The sequence below is a fragment of the Phoxinus phoxinus genome (genome assembly GCF_949152265.1).
Source record: "Phoxinus phoxinus genome assembly, chromosome: 18".
Taxonomy (NCBI): domain Eukaryota; kingdom Metazoa; phylum Chordata; class Actinopteri; order Cypriniformes; family Leuciscidae; genus Phoxinus; species Phoxinus phoxinus.
Window position 1 is genome coordinate 7,236,875 of NC_136893.1, and position 20,203 is coordinate 7,257,077.

Below are 20,203 nucleotides of genomic sequence, written 5' to 3' on the forward strand. Positions count from 1 at the left end.
TAACAGTACGCATTAAACCCTCTGTCTCACATTGGTGTGTTTAGGTAACGCAAAGTTGATAGAAGTGCAATTCAGTGTTTGTCCAATCTTTCAAGCCTTATGTTTTTTAATGTATTGCTTATCCAAGTTAATAATTATAAATAAATGCATTTATATAGATTTTCAGTCTAATTGTAGGCTATTTAGTGTCAAAAACACTGTATCCCTTTTTATCTCTGCTTTGGAAGTGGAATGAAAATAACCAAGTTAAAGGTTGTCAGATGTGAATACAGCTGTCATATTTACAATATTTAAAAACAAATAAATATATATATGTATTTATAATATTCTGATTGATATATACCGTCATAACCTTTTAACACAATTGTTTTTGTTTACGCGTTTTCTTAGCCTCTCGCGCACATGCTCATGCTGACATATTTACGAAGGAGTAAATTATATTTGCCTTCGTTCATTTTAAATAATTTGTATTATTGCACGAGTTTTTGAGGAACGGTAACTTTGCGTCTGCTGTCAATCTAAAGCTTGTGTCAGTGTATCTGTGTGAGGGCGTGTTTGTAATTATAATGAGTACAACTTATGTATTTATTCATTTATTTTTGTTTAGTCTACTTTCAAATAAAGCGACAAATGCAAAATAACCACAAACAACTTCATTAATGGTGATTACCTAAATGCAAAGGAAATCCGGTGTTCAGTTCACTACACATATTACACAGATCCAATACAACCAAAATACTACAAATGTTGTCCTCTAAATTGCCCAAGGATTATTACATCCAAATCTGAGAGACACATGTGCATGTTTTACGGCGACTCCATACCAGATTCATGTAACTAATTAACATGCTATATACACCACGTGCATACACATTTTAAATGCTATCAGACATTTCACTAAAATGTCAGGACTTTTTTGTTACTATAAATTGAATCACCAAATATGAAGTTATAGAGACATTTACGTACTATACGAAAACACTCATGCTAATTATTAGACTATTTAGTTGTGTCATTTTCTTAGTTAGCCTACGTCTTGTTTTTAGTAAGAATGTGTCATTATTTCCACCCAAGAATAAAACAGAGTAACAAGTTGTTCAAAGAGTAACTTCTTCTCACACTGGGAATGAATGACATTTCAACAACTTAATGTAGTCACAAAAAATATTCGCCTCAACCTGACTGTCTCAAATAATAACGCTTAAACGTCACAGTTAAAAGATTATATTTTCTTACCAGAAGGATGGTCAAAGTTGATATCTCCAAAATCTCTGGAAAATGGCTAAAATAGTTGTTAGTTCAAGGTCAGTGTCTAGTGCACTGTCTGCGCCGCTGTGAGATTGCTGTCTTGGAATCTCTTTCCCGTCCAGACAGGGCCATAGCGTAAACAAAGGCCTTTTTATTGTCTTTGATTTTGGAAGACAGGTTGGCTCAGTGAAAGCCTTGCAGTAAATGTCCTCCGAGGCCAATTTCTTGAAGAAACAAAAACGTATACATTAAAATGTGAGTTAAATTCCTTTTCTTAAATACTTGAACTCAATTTGGAGAAAGGATGAATGTTTGATGATATAGTTGGGTATCCTAATAGACTTTAAAAAAATCTAATACTACTAATAACGCTAACTACAATAGTAAATTAAAATAATGACCATAACAATAAAAACACAGCTTTACAAAACAACGTAGATAATTAAAGACGCAACTTCCAGAGAGTGTGTATGATTATCACACAAATTTAACTTATGCGTTTGCACTATTGCATTTATCTTTTTATTTTATTTTTTTATTAAATAACAGGTATAATTGCTGTTTAAATTAAGTAATTATAAATTGAGCTTAAACAAGACAATAGTAGCTAACGTGATTAAACAGAAATCAGGATGTCCGGTGCAACATTTTAATGCGTTTGAAAATAGCAAACCTGACCTAAGTTTCTGTTTATATATATTTTGTATTCTATATTTATGTATTATTTTGCTTTGATGGATTATGCAGCCGGTATTATTCAAAGTTTATAAAATACAAATAGAGAAAAAAAAACCATTGTAGATGCAAATCTGGGTCACATTGGAAGAGATGCAATGCATCTTAAATATTATACATATCATATAATATACAGCATATATAAAATAATAAATATATATCATTTAGCCTAGATGTGGGAATTAAATCAGCCGCACTAACTAAGCAAGACTAACTTGCTTCTACAGTTTTCAAATAAACCTGGCGTTGAGTAGCCTGCCTATTACAAATATTGTTGAATCTTTGAAGAATTGCTTGTTCCTCTCGTGTAAGGCGCTTTGGATAAAAATGTCTGCTAAATGCATAAATGTAAAGGTCCATATAGTTTAATCAACACAACATAATCATACAATTCAATGTGTGTTCGGTATGCGTATAGCATGCCTTTTCGTAAACACTAGCAAATTCATCAAATATTTACCACAAATACAGCCTACATATTACTAGTTTGTTAGCTAGCTTCTTCTTAATTTAAACACACATACTCAAAAAGAGTAGGCTACTTGTGCCAGACAAAAATGTAAAGACCTGTTCAAAGCATGTGTCTTCGTGTTGAGTCTACACTGCTCACTTCCTGATATTTCCACCATACGCCACCAGAGGTTATCAGCCCCCTTTCTGCTCAACCCACTGATCTCTCTCTTCACATTCCAGCTGCTCAGTTTAGAACCGGCGAATAAAAGAAAACCCAACGTGAGCACATATGTTTTGCTGAACAGGCCTTTTGCACGGAACATTTATAATTTGAGTAACATATCCCTTGAAACCATATAGTTGTGAAAAGAGTTTATTTATATATTTATTTTTCTCAAATTCGGTATGAGTGGCTGCTTTAAAAATGGGTATGTATATGCACTTAAAAAAATATATGTATACGTGTGTGTTTAAATACATTTGAACAGTAATATAAGACAATGGGCATTTAAGTGTAACATCGTTTATTGTTGAGTTTAAAATTAATAAGTCAATGCAATGGTGAGAGTAAGAGCAATAATTCTAGATAGATCCATAACATAAATAATCAAATGATCCGATTTCTATATTAGAATAATACTTTTTGTCTTATGCAAAACCTGCAAGTGTTATTGTAATTCTAGTAAAAATAAAATAAAATAAATACAACTCTTTCTAAAAAAAATTGTAATAGCAAGAAATAGTGCCCAAAACCAACAGGTTTGAACTAGACTGCAACTAATTATGAGAAATACAGTTGTTTAATCGAGATAATAATTTGTATTCTAACTTTAGAAATCCAACAATTTAATAAATTAATTGTAGCCTACTTTTTTTTTTTTTTTTTTTTTCTGAGAGTATAAATGATGAAATAATTACATTCGGCAATAAATTAAATAAAACAAAATTGTAAAGCGTGATGTGACGCTTACGAGTAGGAAGAAAATATATATTTCGAAAAAGTAATCTTCTCCCCCCATTGCTCATAATAGTTTTGCGTATTTTGAATAGGCCCTGCGCCTAACCAGACAGAAAATGGTCGCTTGATAGAACAAGTGCATCAATAAAAGACCATAAAATAGATTCATATCGTTCTAAATTTATGAATGACCTACTCATTTCCATATTTAAAACACCAAGGCAATGCGCATTTTCACTACAAATAAATAAACTAGCCGTACCTTTTGACGTGACCCTGTGGAGGATGCATCTCTCGATATTTGGTAAGAAGTACCCACCATTCCTCGGCGCGCCTATGGAAATAATACAAGATGACATCTCTGAGCACTGTCTTTTGCAGACGTAAATGCACTACCTGCCTTCGTGGTCAATATAACCTACACCTCATGATGAGAGAATACATCCATTGGTGGTTTAAAACTTATACGGGAAAGGAATCGCGGAAGAGAAAAATGGTGTAAGTACAAAACGGGGGACTGAAAATGTACACTGTGTACATTTTCACAATGACAAGGATATTGGATAATCAGAGCATTTTTCCTTTTTATGTATTTATGGTATGTCATTAACTCTCACCGTCTAGACAGGGAAATAACACCTTGTTTGCCTGAAAACAAACCACGGGCAGTGGTGTCCAGCCCCTCTGTTTATTATTCACAAGACTCTGTGATGTCAAGGTCAAAGCGACTGCATAGTCATGGTCAAGGGTAACGCGCGATCACGTGACGTTAAAACACACGGCGTAAGTATCATGCAGTTAACATTACATTAATCGGTTTTCAAAGTAACCAACATCAACAAAATATACAAATTATGCTGACTGATGACAAGAAAGTTTTACCAGTTACAGGGTGTGTGCTTCATACGTGCTACTGAGAGGTTTAAGCGTTCGTAAGCAATTATTTACCAAATTACTTATTTTTCTTATAATGCTTCTTATATTTAAATAGCCTAACTCATATATATATCTACTATATAAGTCTAATATACATTTAATATAATATTTTTTTTCTTAGAATTTAGACAAAAGGGACTTTAACTTTAAAAGCAGATATTTGTATATAGAACGTCCAATTATTTCTTAATAATACAATTGAATTAAAATATTCAACACTGCAAAAATGATATGATCGATACGTTATGACAACATATGTTTTTACATTGCTTTAAATCAAAATAAGCAATTTTCAACTTATTTTATAAGTTATTCAAGATTCAACTAATTTTTTAAGTTTAATATAATTTAAGTTGCGACTTAATTTAAGAAATTACTTAAACATCCAAGTTTATGGCAGCAATTTTAGTTTTTACTGTGAATAGGATGTTGAAGTATTTAAATATGTACGCTGCAGCATTTAAATGACGTGTCATGACAACAAGTTTTTAAATGTAGGCCTATATTTTAATGTTTCAGGCAGCTTTATTTACCAACTATTGAAACATTAATATAATATTACTAAACTAGCCTACTAATGTTATTTTAAAATTAAATTATTTTAAGCAATCAATGAATGTTACCTCCGACCATACCTTCAGAGCCGAACGGGATAGTCCTCATGAACCAGTACCAAACTGTGAAGAACAAACTTATCTGTATGTTGTCGTGGCATATTCATAGTGACATTTCATTGAAGATTAGCCTTCTTTCAACTTTATTCTTCAAAATTAGTTAAACTAGCAAAATTATAGTCCAAGTAGCCTAATACATACGGACCCCTGCTTAAATTGAATGATATAATACTGAATATAATTATAGCGAAGAATTCCACTATTAGCCCTGTAATAAAGTAGGCTAAATAAAACACTATATGTCTAGATCGTAAGTGCGTTATTTGCTTATGTATAAGGCCTAGTGGAAGCCCGCTGCGCGAGCATTTTGATTCAAGTGATATTCAAATAATACTAAACTTGAGAGATTTTGTTTTTTTAAATAGAACATGTAAGAATCAAAAGTTAACTAATCATACTAGCCCTTTTCCCAATGTCATTATCTTGTCGTGTCACCAACATCTATGAAGGTTGTGCATTTCTTACGTATTTTAAGCAAGCCCGAGTCTCATGTTGATTAATAAAATTCATCTTCGCAACGAAAATACAGAAACTGCTCTTGTTCAACCACCCTCACCCTATACTAACACACAAACATTCAATCTAAGAGGCAGAGCACATTTGAAAACTCTCAATTTTGAAGAAAGACGGACAGGCAGATATGCATCTGAAGCGGCCATAATGGGCCATGCACCATTGTCATTGATAATGCATTGATTCACAACAAATATGTAGCCTACTCAACAAATTCCATTGTCATTTTTATTTATGAAATATGTCTCAATTCATTACTTTAGGAATTGAACACCACAATACAGTTCACATACTGCACGAAAAGAGATACAGACAAGTTGTGTGAACAACAGCTCCAATGCTTTACGATACACATTTCTATATAAAAACAAAAAGGCTGTGCATTAATGTTTAATACTAAATGATTTTTAAAAGCTTACAATCATTCCAGTTGCATGGCAGAGTCATATCCTTCACTGCTAATAGGGACACATACAAATGATCTTGAAACATTCCTTTTTTTTTTTTTACAGACCTGTCATACGCAAAATCTAAATTAAATAATAGAAGCATTAAACTGTACAGTTAACATTAGCAGCCATGGTTTACCCTCGGCATTAAAAAGCAATGTATCCCACAGTGAACCATTTAGCTTTTGAAGTCTCGCAGGCTCATTCTAGCAAAAATCTTTTGTCATCTCCACGAAAAACAAATTACGGTTTCTATTCGTGAGTTCCATATTTGCTATAGCCTTTTGAGAGTTTATACAAGTCTTGATTCATCCAAAGTGTCCGATTGATTTTTTTCTCTTCTCGTGCGTGTTGAGCCCCTCGAGTGTTTTCTGCTGGCTGGCGTTGACGCACATATGAAGAGATGCAGAAGGGTCGCGTCTCCTTTCATTTTCAGATGCACGTAAACCATGTGTCTCTTTGATATTTGTGTAATTTTAAATATTTATTATTTATATATGTACATTCATAGAAAAGGACGAAGTTGAAATGTTTTTTTTTCTTTATTTTTCACAGTTTTGTATCATATGCCCAAAAAGCCAAAGAGTGAGCGGTTATGGTACTGTGTGCATGTTTTAAATTAAATAAAGTGAAAGAAGACAGGTTATAGGCTTGAGGCTGCCTGGATGTTCTTCATTCATGATTTCTGAACAGAGGTAAATATCAGACTTTCTGGACGGAAGGATTTAAGCTGGGGGGAGTAACCTACGAAACATGCATCAAGTATGCATGTGATTATTAGTCTTGGATTTACTGACAAACTTTTTCTCCTTCACTCTGCGGTTCTGGAACCAAATAGTAACTTGGCGTTCTGAGAGGTTGGTTGTCGCAGAGATGCGTCGTCTCTTGTCTTTGGTGATAAACTTGCTTGCTGCATACTCCTTTTCCAGTTCCTTCAGTTGTAGCTTGGTGTAGGGAACACGCTTTTTGCGCCCTCGCCGATAACTGCTGACTTCCGGCTGCAACGGAACAACATCTGAAAAACAAAAAGTGAATGGAAGCATTATTATACTGGTGTGGCACTGGTGAAAGTTTTGCTCAATTTGACACCATGGGGAAACACTGAGTTATCTTTTTAATTAAGTATTTAATTGTTGCGTCAAATGATTTAAATAGCCTATCTGGGGGCAATGTCATAAATGAACAAACAGGCATTCATGCTCCTATTGTGAGTTACTTTATGGAATAAAAAAAATATTATATATAGTAGTTTGTGAAAAGATTCCTCAATTTAAAGTCTTTTCAAAAATGAGGGTTTATGACAGGTGCTTGTCAAACAAATAGGCTAGCCTACTCCTCAGTTACAATACAATATACTGTTAAGTAAAATCACGTGCATTTTGATTATAATGTAACTACACTGACGCTCAGAAACATTCATTTCCCAAAATCACTACCTCACTGTGGCATAGGCTACAGGTAAAATAAGGTGAAGGATCGTGTTGGCTCATCTGGCAGCTGAAGCACAGACACATTCAGGTGTATTATATTATTTTCTCTGTCATTACTCTGGTACATAACATTTACACAAGACATATGCATGTCAACTGCCCTTCTATCAACGTATTATTGTCTAACGGATCCAAACAGACTTTAACTGTAAATAACTGGTTTGAACTATATGTATAAAAACAGCACGAGCACAAGAAGTACTGCATTAAAAGCCTATTTTGTCTTTGTCTATATAGCCTTATTTGTGGTTATTTTAAAATATAGGCTACCTGTGTGTTACTGTGACGACCTTTGAGGGGGGTGGGGTGGGGGTTGCTAAACGGGTCAGGGGCGTGTTGGTGGTGACAAGTATTCACTATAGCCACTATAATGCGACAGTAGCCTATTTTGAGTTCTACCAACATAGTATTGGCATTTTGTTATTTTGATTTGCCAAAGCTGAGTAACAATACTGAATGATCGAGTCATATGCAATATTTTTGCTCACTGCTAAAATCAATAACTTGACTACAGAACGTCAGCTGCTCTTAGAAAAAAAAAAATGCTGCTCCATGGTATTCGCTAAATGTCCATAACAGATTGCGGGGCACCACTCCCGATCACTGCTGACAAAGATTTATATGCGTGGTAAAAATAAGACCTTTTATTATCATATTATTATATTATTATACGGGAGGAGCAAAGGTAGGCAATATTTCCATACCCCAGTTCTAAATTGCGTGACTTTCCTGCCTTAAGAATCCTGTGACTCAATAATATCCGAGTTAATATATGACTATCCTGTGTAACCAGATACGTCACTCAAACATTGTACTGTTTTATGTGAGAGGGAGTAAATAAAACATATAGGCTATTCTAAACTCAGTCTTACTTGTGTTTAGGATTTGCTCAAAGTCTTGTTCTGGAAAGCCAATTGAGCATTTACCAACTGTCACGTGTCAAAAATGTATAGACCAAAAAATTGCACATTTGACAGGTTCATGCAGACCTTGTGAGTGCGCAACCGTAATGCATCATGTAGAGGTTTGAGTTCAAATCTCTATCAACTGAGGACTTTTACTCAAGAATATATATCGAAACATTTCATTAGGGTGAATACTCTGCATGTTCAGTTTACAGTTGGAGAAAAAAAATAGTATAGCTATGTTATCATAACAGGAAGTCGTATTATGACCCTGTTATGCATGTTCTTTGATTTTTTCATTTTTTAATGGTTTCAAAAGTGTGGTAAAACATACCTGGAAACGGAGATTTCCAAAGATGAGAAGACTGTGTTTGCTCCTTTGAACAGTACACCTGCCCATCCCAGCCATTCGACAGAGCCCAGTGTTGATAGCCCTCCATGGGGATCAATGCATCGTGACGTGGCTCGGGATGCGCGCTAATACTGGGAACCACCGACATGTCTAAATATCCTGGAACCGCCTGGTACGAGCTGGCAAAACTCGGGTAGAAAGCAAACTCTTTTGCCCTGCTGGAGAGCTCCTCCGTGGGCAAAGCGCTGCTCGTCTCGGCATATTTTTCTGCTGGATGGTATGAACATGGTTTCTGCTGCAAGTTCACGTTGTGCGAGTGAGATAATCTGCAACCGTAGTAAGGGTTTCCAAAGGGGTAGCCGTAACTCAGAGAGGCGCTAGATGACGTCTGAGGAGCGGGACACTGTCGCCCGGTTTCTGGGGAAGATATATCCGAGTACACGGATCCCTGGTGAGTCGCTATGGTGCCGGAATGCCGCCCCAGCGCGGGGTGTGAAATCAGTTCCCTGCAGTGAGTCGCAGGGCAATTCCCGCTCAATCCTTCCATAATTTGGCTTTTATTTTGATTATTTTCATTCGGGCTTTTTTCATACACGTACATCAAGGTGTCCGCCCAGCGTGGATGCAGGACCAGCGAAGTCGTCATATCACGGGCTGCCGATGCTTTTTAAAAGTCGCCTACTCCAAGACTGATACCTCATTTCCAACTACATTTTACGCACGCGCATGCGCACGACTATATCCATGTGTCCAGTTCATTAAAGCGCAGGCACGTGATATGCTAACTAGCCCGAAGAGACTGGATTGTGGGTGGGAAGAATAATCCCTTTAAACAACTACTGGCTCACGTTTCACGCCTGGCTTCTAAGGTTTTCTGTGCCCAGGCATTGGCTAAGAGAGTTGGAGACAGTCATTCTTAAAGGGGAAGGCTTCAAGCTAAGTGGAACGAAAACAACCTCAACATTTCTGCCGACAAACGTCTGGACACTTAGCAGTATGCACGGTTTCATTATTTAACCTCCTCCAGTATCAACATTCTGAAACGTCGCATATCTGGAACAACATATAAATACATAGGCCTACTACATGGGCTAAATATATATAAAAAAGCATATATATATATTATGTAAAACTCTTTTATTTATGAATTAGAGTAGCATACAAGCATACTGCACATGATTAAAGTCGTATTAATTCAGATATTTGTCAGTTATTTTAATGCAATAAAAGCAGCTGATCGCCATAACCTGTATGAGAGGAATCGCTTAAGTTGCATTTTCAGAGAGGGAAAATACTTGCGTTATTTTTTATTGGCTACGTATGAATTAATCTTCTGTCAAATCATTTTTTAGAAACAAATAAAAATAGATCAACAACACTATAACTAATAATACAAATAAACAACCTGCAAATAATAAAAAAAAAAACCTGCCATGACAAATCAAACACATTATAGAGGGAAAAGGGTATTTGTCATTTCGTGTCATTTTCATTATGAAACTAATGGCCTGAGAGAATGTCTGATTTGCGAATTGTTTTTCATCACTGTGTTTGTTTTTGTCGAACTTATAAAATAATTTGCCTAAAGTATATTTAGTTACACAATTGCACTTTTATTATCTTCCATGTACCGTCCAACATTTAGGGCCGCAAGTTGATGTCTGGATGTGAATAAATGAATGACAATCCGCATAATATGCCTAAAAAAAAGTTTAAATTAAAGTATGGATACATTTTTACCTTATTTAATAATACCTTTCCCTCCCACTGACTTGTGTTACAAAATGTTCACGGTCATGATTAGCTACACAGTACACACACAGACAAAAAAAAAGAAAGAAAGAGATTTGCGTTTTCCCAATATGGTAGTAGCTCTGTTATGCCTCATTTTTAATCTTATTTAAATACTAGATTGTAGGATACAACAGAATATTTAATTAAACCCAGCTAGTTGTCATGACAAGAATGAATGTATCGCCCCTGGATCAGAAGATTTTCTTCCGGTCTGATGTTGCACATTTACAATGCAACGTTTCAAGAGGAATGAATAAGAGTGCCATTCCCTGTTAAAACATTCCCCTGCTATTAGTTTCAAATGTGTAGCGACGAGGCAGAGAGAGAAAGAGAGAGAGAGAGACGGTCCTTGTGTATTACAGGTAATTTGAACAGTTTTTACCTTTTAGACAGTGTTGTGTTTTGTGCGTTAGATATAATGTTGATGAGTTAGTTCATTGATTACTCCTATTTGCAAAGATAAATCCACCGCTGTCTTCACAGGCTGAAGAATGGACAATTCTTACAAATGGCAGCTGCATGGAAGTCCAAGGTCAAGGTAAAAAACGCAGACAAACAAGGTCGTAATCAGAGTCTAGACAGACAAGAATGAACTTCACACTCGTATGCATGCAAACTCGCTGTAGTTTGAAAGGCTTTGAGATACAACTTGGGAAAACGGAAAAGAAACTAGCAAACAATCCAAAGTAATTCCTACTTTTTAAAGTGCACCGGCAACTGTTAAACTGTTACGAGTAGGAAGACAAATACGACTAACAATGCAGAAATCCTCTTCCGGTGAATCTGCTTTCTTCGTGTTTCTGTGAAGAGTTCCTCTATATGGCATGTTAATTATGGAGCTTCTAGCTTATATTATCCAGATTTGTTGACATTCAATGAGCTTCGCTGCAAGAACCATGTTTTTTTTTTTTTTTTTTTTTTTTTTAACAAAACACAGAACAATGTTTAGGCGAATGCAGTGACTTCTTTACATTTGCTTCATCAAAACAACAAATTACGAATGTGAAAACAGAAAAATGTAAAAGGAGGAATCTGAATGCATAAGATTTTTGGTTGAACATTTGTTATCTTATTTTTTATATTTGATGTGAAGTTGCAATAACTTGTGTAGTAAACAAATTTCACCCTGGATGACCTTTTAGATAATTTATAATTTGCAATATCAGATTTCAGCTATTTAAAAAGTAGATTTCAACAGTCAAATCGGAGCTCGTGTACAATCTTAACTACCACCGTTATAACCAAGTTAAGACAACATAGGCTACATCTTCTTATAATTAAACAAAATCACAAGTGACATGAAAAGTAATTCTACTGATCAATGAAAATACATTTCTATTATTTACAGCACAGCTGCAGCTACAATGCATTTACACGTTTGACTCATTTCAAATTCAACATCGCATTCCATAAGAATCAACGTTTCGCTCCGACGTTATTGCTTCCTGGACAAGTTGAAAATATTATTTCAAAACACACATGAATCTGTTTGAATAACACAATTTGGAATAACTCATTATTAATTCATATAGGCCTATTTGAAATAGCAGTATAGGCTATCCTATAACATTTCTGTTGACTATTTGTGCCATTTCTGTCTGTTGACAGTCCGAAACATGCATTTTTAAAGCGACTTGTTTACAACTCCACATTAAAGGCGCCCCCTCTCTAACACACCTATTAATAATTCTGCGGATTGTAATCTCGGGCTTTGTATACTTCACTGGCCAGGTTTTTATTTTGTATTTTTATTTTTTATAAATGTTTGAAAATCAGCACTCTTCACCCCCTTACTAAAATATTTTGTACATTTTCATGGTTAAATAAGACTCAATATAGCTACATTACAGTTCCGTATTAGCAAGTCTACAGTCAAATTAATGAGCATTGTTTGAATAGCAGTAAGAGCGCTAAAATGGCATAAAGGTTCCATCGAGTCTCAACACACGGCGCCTTTAAAACGGTGACCACAGTGTCAAACTGGAAGAGGATTTAGTGAGTGTCCCTGTGTCTGCTGAGAGTGAGTTTGTGTCTATGTAAACTAGCGCCTGTGATTGAGCACCTTTCTTTCTTGCATTTTCTATTTGAATGGCAAAATACTCACGCATTATTTCAAATGTCCAACGATTTATTTCAAATTTGTTCCTTTTAATAACACTAATGAATAAGACAATACAATTAGGCTACTGAAAATGCAATAGAGATCTAGCATACAAGTTTGTTTTATACGTTTCCTTACAACTGTGTGCATCTGTCTACAGTTTGTGTGTTACAGTTTTTTTGTCACTGACGGTAAGCAGTGCTTTCAATAGCATGATCTTGGACTCTGATGTTTTCACTTTTCCGTTGCAAAGAAATCACAGGTGTACACTGAAATATAACTCTTCATGCCCTTCATTCTCCATTGAATTACCGTTGAAATGCTTTAGGTTGCTTCTTAATCACAGGCCCAAATACATATTATAATCAGAAAGCTTTATGATATCTGACTTTTTCATTATCACACATTAAAGCCAAAAGTGACAGTGATGTTTTGAAGATTTTTTAAAAATGTTTAAAGACATTAAAAAGCTCAAGAAAAGCATTGTCTGTGCAGTTCACAATTAAGATTAGTTTGAAAACCAACTGTTCTAACATCTGACGTCACCAAACCAATGCATCTAAAGGCGACTCAGCGATCATTTACAAAAAATAGATTTTTTTATTGTATGACCATTGGAGAGAAATAGTTATCACGTGGCAAATTATTCTAATGCAATCTATTATATATAATGGTAAAAAGTAATGTTAAGTAAATAGTTTTATTTATACTATAAAACTTCAGTCTAATTTCATTGCTCTGCTATGATATTAAATACCATACCAATCTATCAGCTACTGGCATACTTAAACCTGTCGTGCTCTCTTATCCATCTCTCTATCCACACTGTGTCCAAATCTTCATTCAGATTTACACATGAGCATGTCACATAACAGAAAACAAATGAAGAACGGAAAAGCATGATCATTTTAACTTATTTTCTGACATTAAAACGGGATATTTTAGTCTATCATACTAGAGCTCAGACTAGTTGATCTGTATATTCATTCATGGAAAAGTAATAGTTTAAAAGTTTTGGTTGTCTGAGGTAAAGACAAGGAAATCTGTCATTCGGGGATTTGGGAGCAGCATTGTTGTGTCTGTGCGTCTTACGTTGTCATGGAGTGGGTGAAAGATCGATTGCAACATCAGTTAAAGCTCGCTAGCCACAGCCCTATTAAAAGGTGGCTTCTATTCTGGTTTCTAATGCATACAGAGACCATTCGAATATTCACGTTCTGTAGTTTAGTCCAACACGATCTGATGAAAGTGCGTATAACACGAAAGTTATTTCTCGTAGGCTACTATTTATACGCAAAAAATGGTTTTTGCGTGCATATGCTACGCACTGAAAACCCTTGGGTAGGATTAGCGGTGGGGAGTGCGTGCGTATTACACGTCCATAAAGTGCGTATCATATGCACGCGAAAACTGCGTAGGCCTATCATATGCACGCAAAAACTATTTTTGGCGTATAAATGGCACGAGAAATAACATTCCTCGTATAGATAGCCTACGCACTTTCATATGATGGCAACCAAATCACACATCACAAATTCGATTCACTCACTCTTTAAAAAAGGTGTTTTCTGAAATTGATATAGGCCTATAGCCTAACATCTACTAAACATTATTTTCCACCCTTTTTAAATCATTAATAAAAACTTGTCAAATTTCCAAAGACGTGAGTTAAAAGTACGTACCTTCTCCACAATACCATGGGTTACAAGTAAAATGCAGATAACGTTACGCTAAATATGGTTCAAACACAGCAGATTTTCTTTATTAACCAAGAAAGAATGAATTACCCACCTAAATACTCGATGTTTACATAAGACAGTAGCTATGTTGAACGCATGTCTTCAAAAACGCAAACTCAACCTGTTCAATGTGCCAATAAGCACTGCATCAAAAAATGTAATGTGCTCAAGGCGCTTAAAAGCTACACATTTGCCTCTGCATGCACATTCTTGCGGGGCTGCTGCAGGCCTGGTTCAGGAATTGATTCTCCTATGAAAAAAAAAAAAATCCTGCAGAGTGCAGTGCCAACGTTCATGAATATGTATCAATGTCACTGCAGTGCCACAGTGCTCCTATAGTATACCACTATACCAATAGCATTCAATTTAAAGTTTAATCTAAAAAAAGAACAGTCTATAGGCTAGTTGAGTAGGAAGTATTAAAAACAAATTGTCGTTCAAAACAAAACACCTCAAACACTGTTTCGTAATGACCTTCTTTCTTATTCCAGAAAGCAATATCGTCCCCTTGAAGCAACAAATCCGTATTAAATCTCGCATAGTTCAGCAGAATATGACTAGGCCTGCGTCGATTCAGTCTCGGTGCAATGCGGTAAAATGTGTGGCTTATATGAAGAACAGCACGAGCAAGTGAGATGACTATTTAAATCTGCGGTCAGGCATAATGAGAAATGGTATAGTAAGAAATTGGAAGGTAATATAGGCCTACAGACCAGGATCTTCATTTTTAACAGAAGTGCACGATCAGATTTATTTGTTATAGGCCTATATCACCTGCGTTGCAATTATGTATCACTACCATATAGGGTTACACTGAAGTGAGAATGCAAAATCTGATCAAAACCAGAAAAACACGAAAAAAAAAAAAACTGATTATGTAGACTGTGGACTCGTAGCATGTTTTCTGTTTTGCCGGACCATTTATGTCGGTGTAAAACTGGGAACAACATTAAAATCCTAAAGCACTGACTCAGAGGATCTCGTGCACGTTTTGATAACTCGTAGGCCTACTCTGTAGCTTCGGAACTTCTACGTTACTCATTTTACCATGTTAAGTCCTTTATACTCAGAGGGCTGCATTACAATGGCAACTAAAAGTCCGTTTGTCAGAGCGTCTCACAAAATGTCTCCCCCACTTTCAGGCACGTCTAGTCGGAAGTCCAAGTTCAAGTTAAAGGAGGCGGTCAGTTCCTCTGCAGACATGTTAATTGCGACAGCATGTAAGTGCAACTTTCTCGGTTTCTGACATCTTTTCTTTAAAGATAGTCAAATAGAGTTTTTTGTGTGTGTTTTTTCCCTCCATATAGGGCCTACGGAATATAGGCTACCATTGGGATCTCAGAATGCCCACGCCAGAAGTGGGATATGAAAATGAACCTGGAATATGTGCTAGAATATGGACCAATTTCATTATAAGATCATTTTGTACTGGTTTTGTGGCTATTTGTAGCTTGAAGAAAAAAAAAATCTGTATAGGCCAAGTAACGCTGCGAGCTCTTGCTTTATGCGTTTTAAATAGGCTATATTATTTCAGAATATTTGATCTTTAAGAGAGGCGAAAAAACAGCAAAACACTACAGCAACCGACAAACACCGATTTATTTCAAGTTTTTAAATACCCGCAAATGCACTGGCCTTATTATATTATAGCCTACTGTATAAAATAGTATAGGTGCCATACGCATATCACACATAGGCTAATCTACTAATATGGAATGTGTTAGAAATAGGGTTAAAAAATAGGCTTTTATCATGGCTCAATGTTTTTCACCAGGAAAAAGTAACAGAAGTTTGTTTAGGGTACTAAAAAGGCAACAAATATGTTTAGCTTTATTTTAAACGACCAAAACGAGTCCATATTGCGGTTTAAACACGGAGGACGAATGGTCGTATTTTCAACAAAATTCAACAATTCATTAACAGTTGGGAGTTATTTTACGTTTCACTAGCCTATGTTTTTTTTTTCTCCCGGAGCAACAGCTATAAACAGCAAAAGAGCTTGTATTTCCACAATAGCTTGCTACAATTAACATCAGTGTTATTTTGTGTTATATTTCACAGGCGTTCAGTCATCATTGGAAAAATATCCTTTTTGATTTACAAAACGTAGCCTAATCAAATTATAAATGTTTCATAATCGTATAAAACAACCTAAAGATAAGAACCATATAGTCTGAAAATCTCATTAAACACTGTTTTACTGTTTATCTAAAACGGGTTGGCCATCTATTTGCATGCGATGATATAGGCTACGTAGTGCTGTTGAGTGCGTACGTTTTCATACCACCTTTCTCTACTAAGTTTATAACCCCCTTGCAGAAATAAATATAAGAAATAGCACGTTGTTTTTAGAGCTACACAAGGTACACTCTTAAAAATAAAGTTTCTTTATTGGCATCGATGCTTTCATAAAGAACCTTTGCACAAAAGGTAGGCTATATGATTAAATTGTACTTCATATAAGAAAGAAAATTTGTTATTTTAAGAACTGATCACTGAAAGATTTTCTGGTGAACCAAAAAATATTCTTCTATGGCATGCGATACTCGGTTTTTGTAACCTTTACTTTTAAGAGTGTACATAAGACATTATACATATTTCCCACAAGACACATTTTACACGGATCATCCTGATTACAAACGTTTAATATTGGTTTCAAATATGGATGTATACACCTTTTATAGTTGAGTATGAGTCCCTCAGTTGTCCTAAGTGTGAAAAGCTGGATCTCAGCCACTGTTGGGATGAGCTCAAATGTACAGAAAATACTGGAAAACCAACGTAATGTGGAGTACATAGAGGATTTCTCTAAAGAAGTGGGCAGCTTCACTACTCAGAGAAAAAAAGAAAAAAGAAAACACTATCACAAAGCATTGAAATCATCGAGGAAACAAAGGGATGTGTGTAAATTCAGAGTTTGTTATTGTTATTATAGTACACGTGAATATATGTTGTGTAATAGCTTAATCTGTGCAGTTCTAAAAAAATAAAAAATATCCCTTTTTATTATACACTCAATAGTGTGTGGTAGCCTATGTGTGTATAGACGTGCAAAGAGCTGCTGACCGATGGAATGTTAAAAACATTGATGAGAACAAAAATCTGGCATATTCTGACAGTGCTGAAAATCTCTGGAAAAAACAAAAATAATCTAGCCTACATCTCAGATGTATAATTATCCATATGACGCATCAGAGACTCCAGGAAAGTATGTGGACACATAATGAAAAGTAGTGGTCATTCTGGCCTCAAATTCATCACTGGACACAATAATATATTGTTACATATTTTTGTTACTTTATACATGTAAACTTTAAAGGGAAACGAAATTGGATAGTTTGTTAGGCTATTGTTCTTATTCGCCGCTGTAATGAAGTGTACACTTGAATAGTCCTTCGATCTAGTTTTAAAACATGTAGCCTACCTCAGGAAAAAAATAACGCACAAATAGCTTCTGAAATCACCATAAAAATACGGACAAAAGTTGTTTTAATCGTCTTATTATATATAGGCAAATTAATTCAAACAGACAAGTTGTTCTCCGTCTGCATTTTACATCGATTAACAAAACATGATGAAGGTCAAGGTACAAGGATTGCCAACAAAAGCATGAAAAACGTCCTTGAATATTTGCATTTGACTTGAAGTATAGTTTAAGTGATCATCAAGTACAGAAGTAAAATTACTTTTCTCAAAATCTAAAAAAGTAAATGATATAATTTGCACTAGAAAATACTAAAACAAGTTACTTGCCGTTTTCACGACCTTATGATGAATGACATGTCTGAACATATTCCATCCACATAATTACGAATATACAGTTGTTCATAAGGAAGAGGAGGATCACAATCCAATCCCTGGCATAAATGTATAACTAGTATTGAGCACTAATAAGCACTTAATAAAATGTAGCTCTTTCGACATTGCAAATTGGTGTACAAAATGAAAATAAAGTTAAAATCGCACTAGAACACTAAAATTATACCACATTTTAAACTATGACATCAGACATAAATAGCCAATAATTCGCAAGCACGACTACCATGTTTCCTAAACGCATGTTTACGCAAGGACAAATTATGCATTTAGAAAAAAAGAGCATTTTTAATCAATTAAAAGTTACAGTCGGTTATTATATTAAATGTATGTATTACATACAAAATCGATAAGCACTTTCACAATCGATTCATATTCGGCTGGACAGGGACAACAAGTAAAGTTCAAGTTCAAAGTCTCTCACAGCAGACAGCCAAGGAGAACGCGCAAGGAGACCCCTTCACCTCTAACAAAATAAATCACAGTAGGAATGCACAACTTTTGTCTTGAAGTTTTAAAACACTTTTCTATGTGCAATATTGTTTTCTTAAACTCTAATAGTTCAGTTGATAAATTAGAATTCCATTCGTATAGAAAAAAACATTTTAAAAATACGCGTTTGAAATTTAGACAATATTTACAAAAAAAACCGTTCAGTCACGTTAAGTGGTGCATTAGACAAATTTCTCTCACAGATCCAAACAACAACCGTTCCTGCGTTTGATTACGTGCAACATTGGATGTCTTATTTTTGGCCCATGCATGCTACCTAAAATTACAGCTTCACAAACCAAATAACGGTCTATGGTTAAACTTAAAACAGTAAGTGATACTCATCACCTCTCCAAGTTTAACATTGTATCATTAAAAATTCAGTGTTTAAGTGTTCCCCGTTTTCCCATTTATAACCAATATTTTCAAACGTTATAGGTCTTGTAAAAACATATCTCAATAAAAAAAGTGTACTTATTTTCTTTTGTTTCCTTGCATTAGTTTAGATTTCAACACAAAGAGACCAGAACCATTTGGAAGTTACAGTTCATAACCGTTACACTTTAGTGATAATCTGGGGATCCACGATGGTGAAAAAGTCGTGAATAAATTCGACTAATTTTTCAAATAAAATTAGAAATAAAATAAATAAATATTTTTAACCCATCATCTTGCTGAACAAAATAATTCATTATTATCTATCCAATTCGGCTGTTCCACTAAAGGTCTTCTGAACAAACTTCACTAAACAGAAAAAAAAAAAAAAAAAAAAAAAAAGTTTGCTTAGAGACAAGTTTGATCCATTTGCCCCCGAGAACATTCACAATGTTTCTGAATATTTCCACAAAACGAGAATTGGCATTCGCAAATGAGAATCGGTTACAAATATTTTAAATGATGGGACCTAATCACATGCATAAACATATCTTGCTATTATTTAGTTTGGAGCTATACAAAGGCGTGGCACGCTCATCAGATAAAGCCATTCTACCCTGAGTTCCAAATAAACATTTTAACTATGCTTAAATGTGTGTGCTTCCAGTACTCCGATTGGTTTTATTGATTTAATTGGTATGTTTAAAGACCTATTCTTATTTGGATAAAAGTTGTTTTTCTCACTCAAGCCGTCCATAAATGCAAAGTAAATACAAACCAAATGTAATTTGAAATTAAAGCTTTTTTATGAACATATCCAGAGTGGTTATGGGGCATTGAAAAACCGCATTTTGCAACATTTCATCCTGCGTGGGATTTTATGAAGAGCCCTGCAGAAGTGAGGAGCTGAGATTTTAAATTCGCCTGTATCAACAGAGCGCGCACTCAGGGTCCTTAATTAATCCTGTCCTTAATTAGATCATTAACGCATCCTGCTGCTGTAAAATAATATGCATGAGTGAGATATTAAATGCTTGAAAGGCTTAACACGACTGTCGACGGCAATAATGTACAGTCTCTGAATGCTGGACAATAATGCAGCCTACGTGACTTATTGTCATTGCAAGAGCTCGGATGCTAGTGTACAAGCACGTGATGGTCTGCAAAGTATAG

At 35.2% G+C, this 20,203-nt stretch overlaps 2 protein-coding genes across 7 annotated transcripts in view; both read right to left on the minus strand.

Moving 5' to 3' along the window:
* Positions 1-20,203, minus strand: part of hoxc10a (homeobox C10a) — a 50,895-nt gene that overhangs the window by 24,179 nt on the left and 6,513 nt on the right. For 2 of the 6 annotated variants that reach the window (XM_079588083.1, XM_079588081.1), the window contains exons 2-3: positions 3,657-3,728; positions 1,237-1,472 (exon numbers count right to left, since the gene is read on the minus strand). The exons of 2 other annotated variants lie outside the window; for them this stretch is intronic. The gene's annotated coding sequence lies outside the window, so the exon portion shown is untranslated. The remainder of the gene's footprint in view (positions 1-1,236; positions 1,473-3,656; positions 3,729-20,203) is intronic. 2 more of the 6 variants (XM_079588086.1, XM_079588087.1) reach the window with 2 other exon arrangements.
* On the minus strand, positions 6,517-9,424 carry hoxc13a (homeobox C13a). Its single transcript, XM_079588796.1, has 2 exons — positions 8,696-9,424; positions 6,517-6,981 (listed from the first exon to the last, which is right to left on the minus strand). The coding sequence occupies exons 1-2, from the start codon at positions 9,357-9,359 to the stop codon at positions 6,725-6,727; spliced, it is 921 nt and encodes a 306-aa protein (XP_079444922.1). The 5' UTR covers positions 9,360-9,424; the 3' UTR covers positions 6,517-6,724.

Excerpts from the sequence above, each read along its gene's own strand:
- hoxc13a (XM_079588796.1), bottom strand. The coding sequence starts at position 9,359 with ATGACGACTTCGCTGGTCCTGCATCCACGCTGGGCGGACACCTTGATG. Across the intron at positions 6,982-8,695 it reads TTGGAAATCTCCGTTTCCAG|ATGTTGTTCCGTTGCAGCCG; the intron begins GTATGTTTTACC and ends TTTGTTTTTCAG.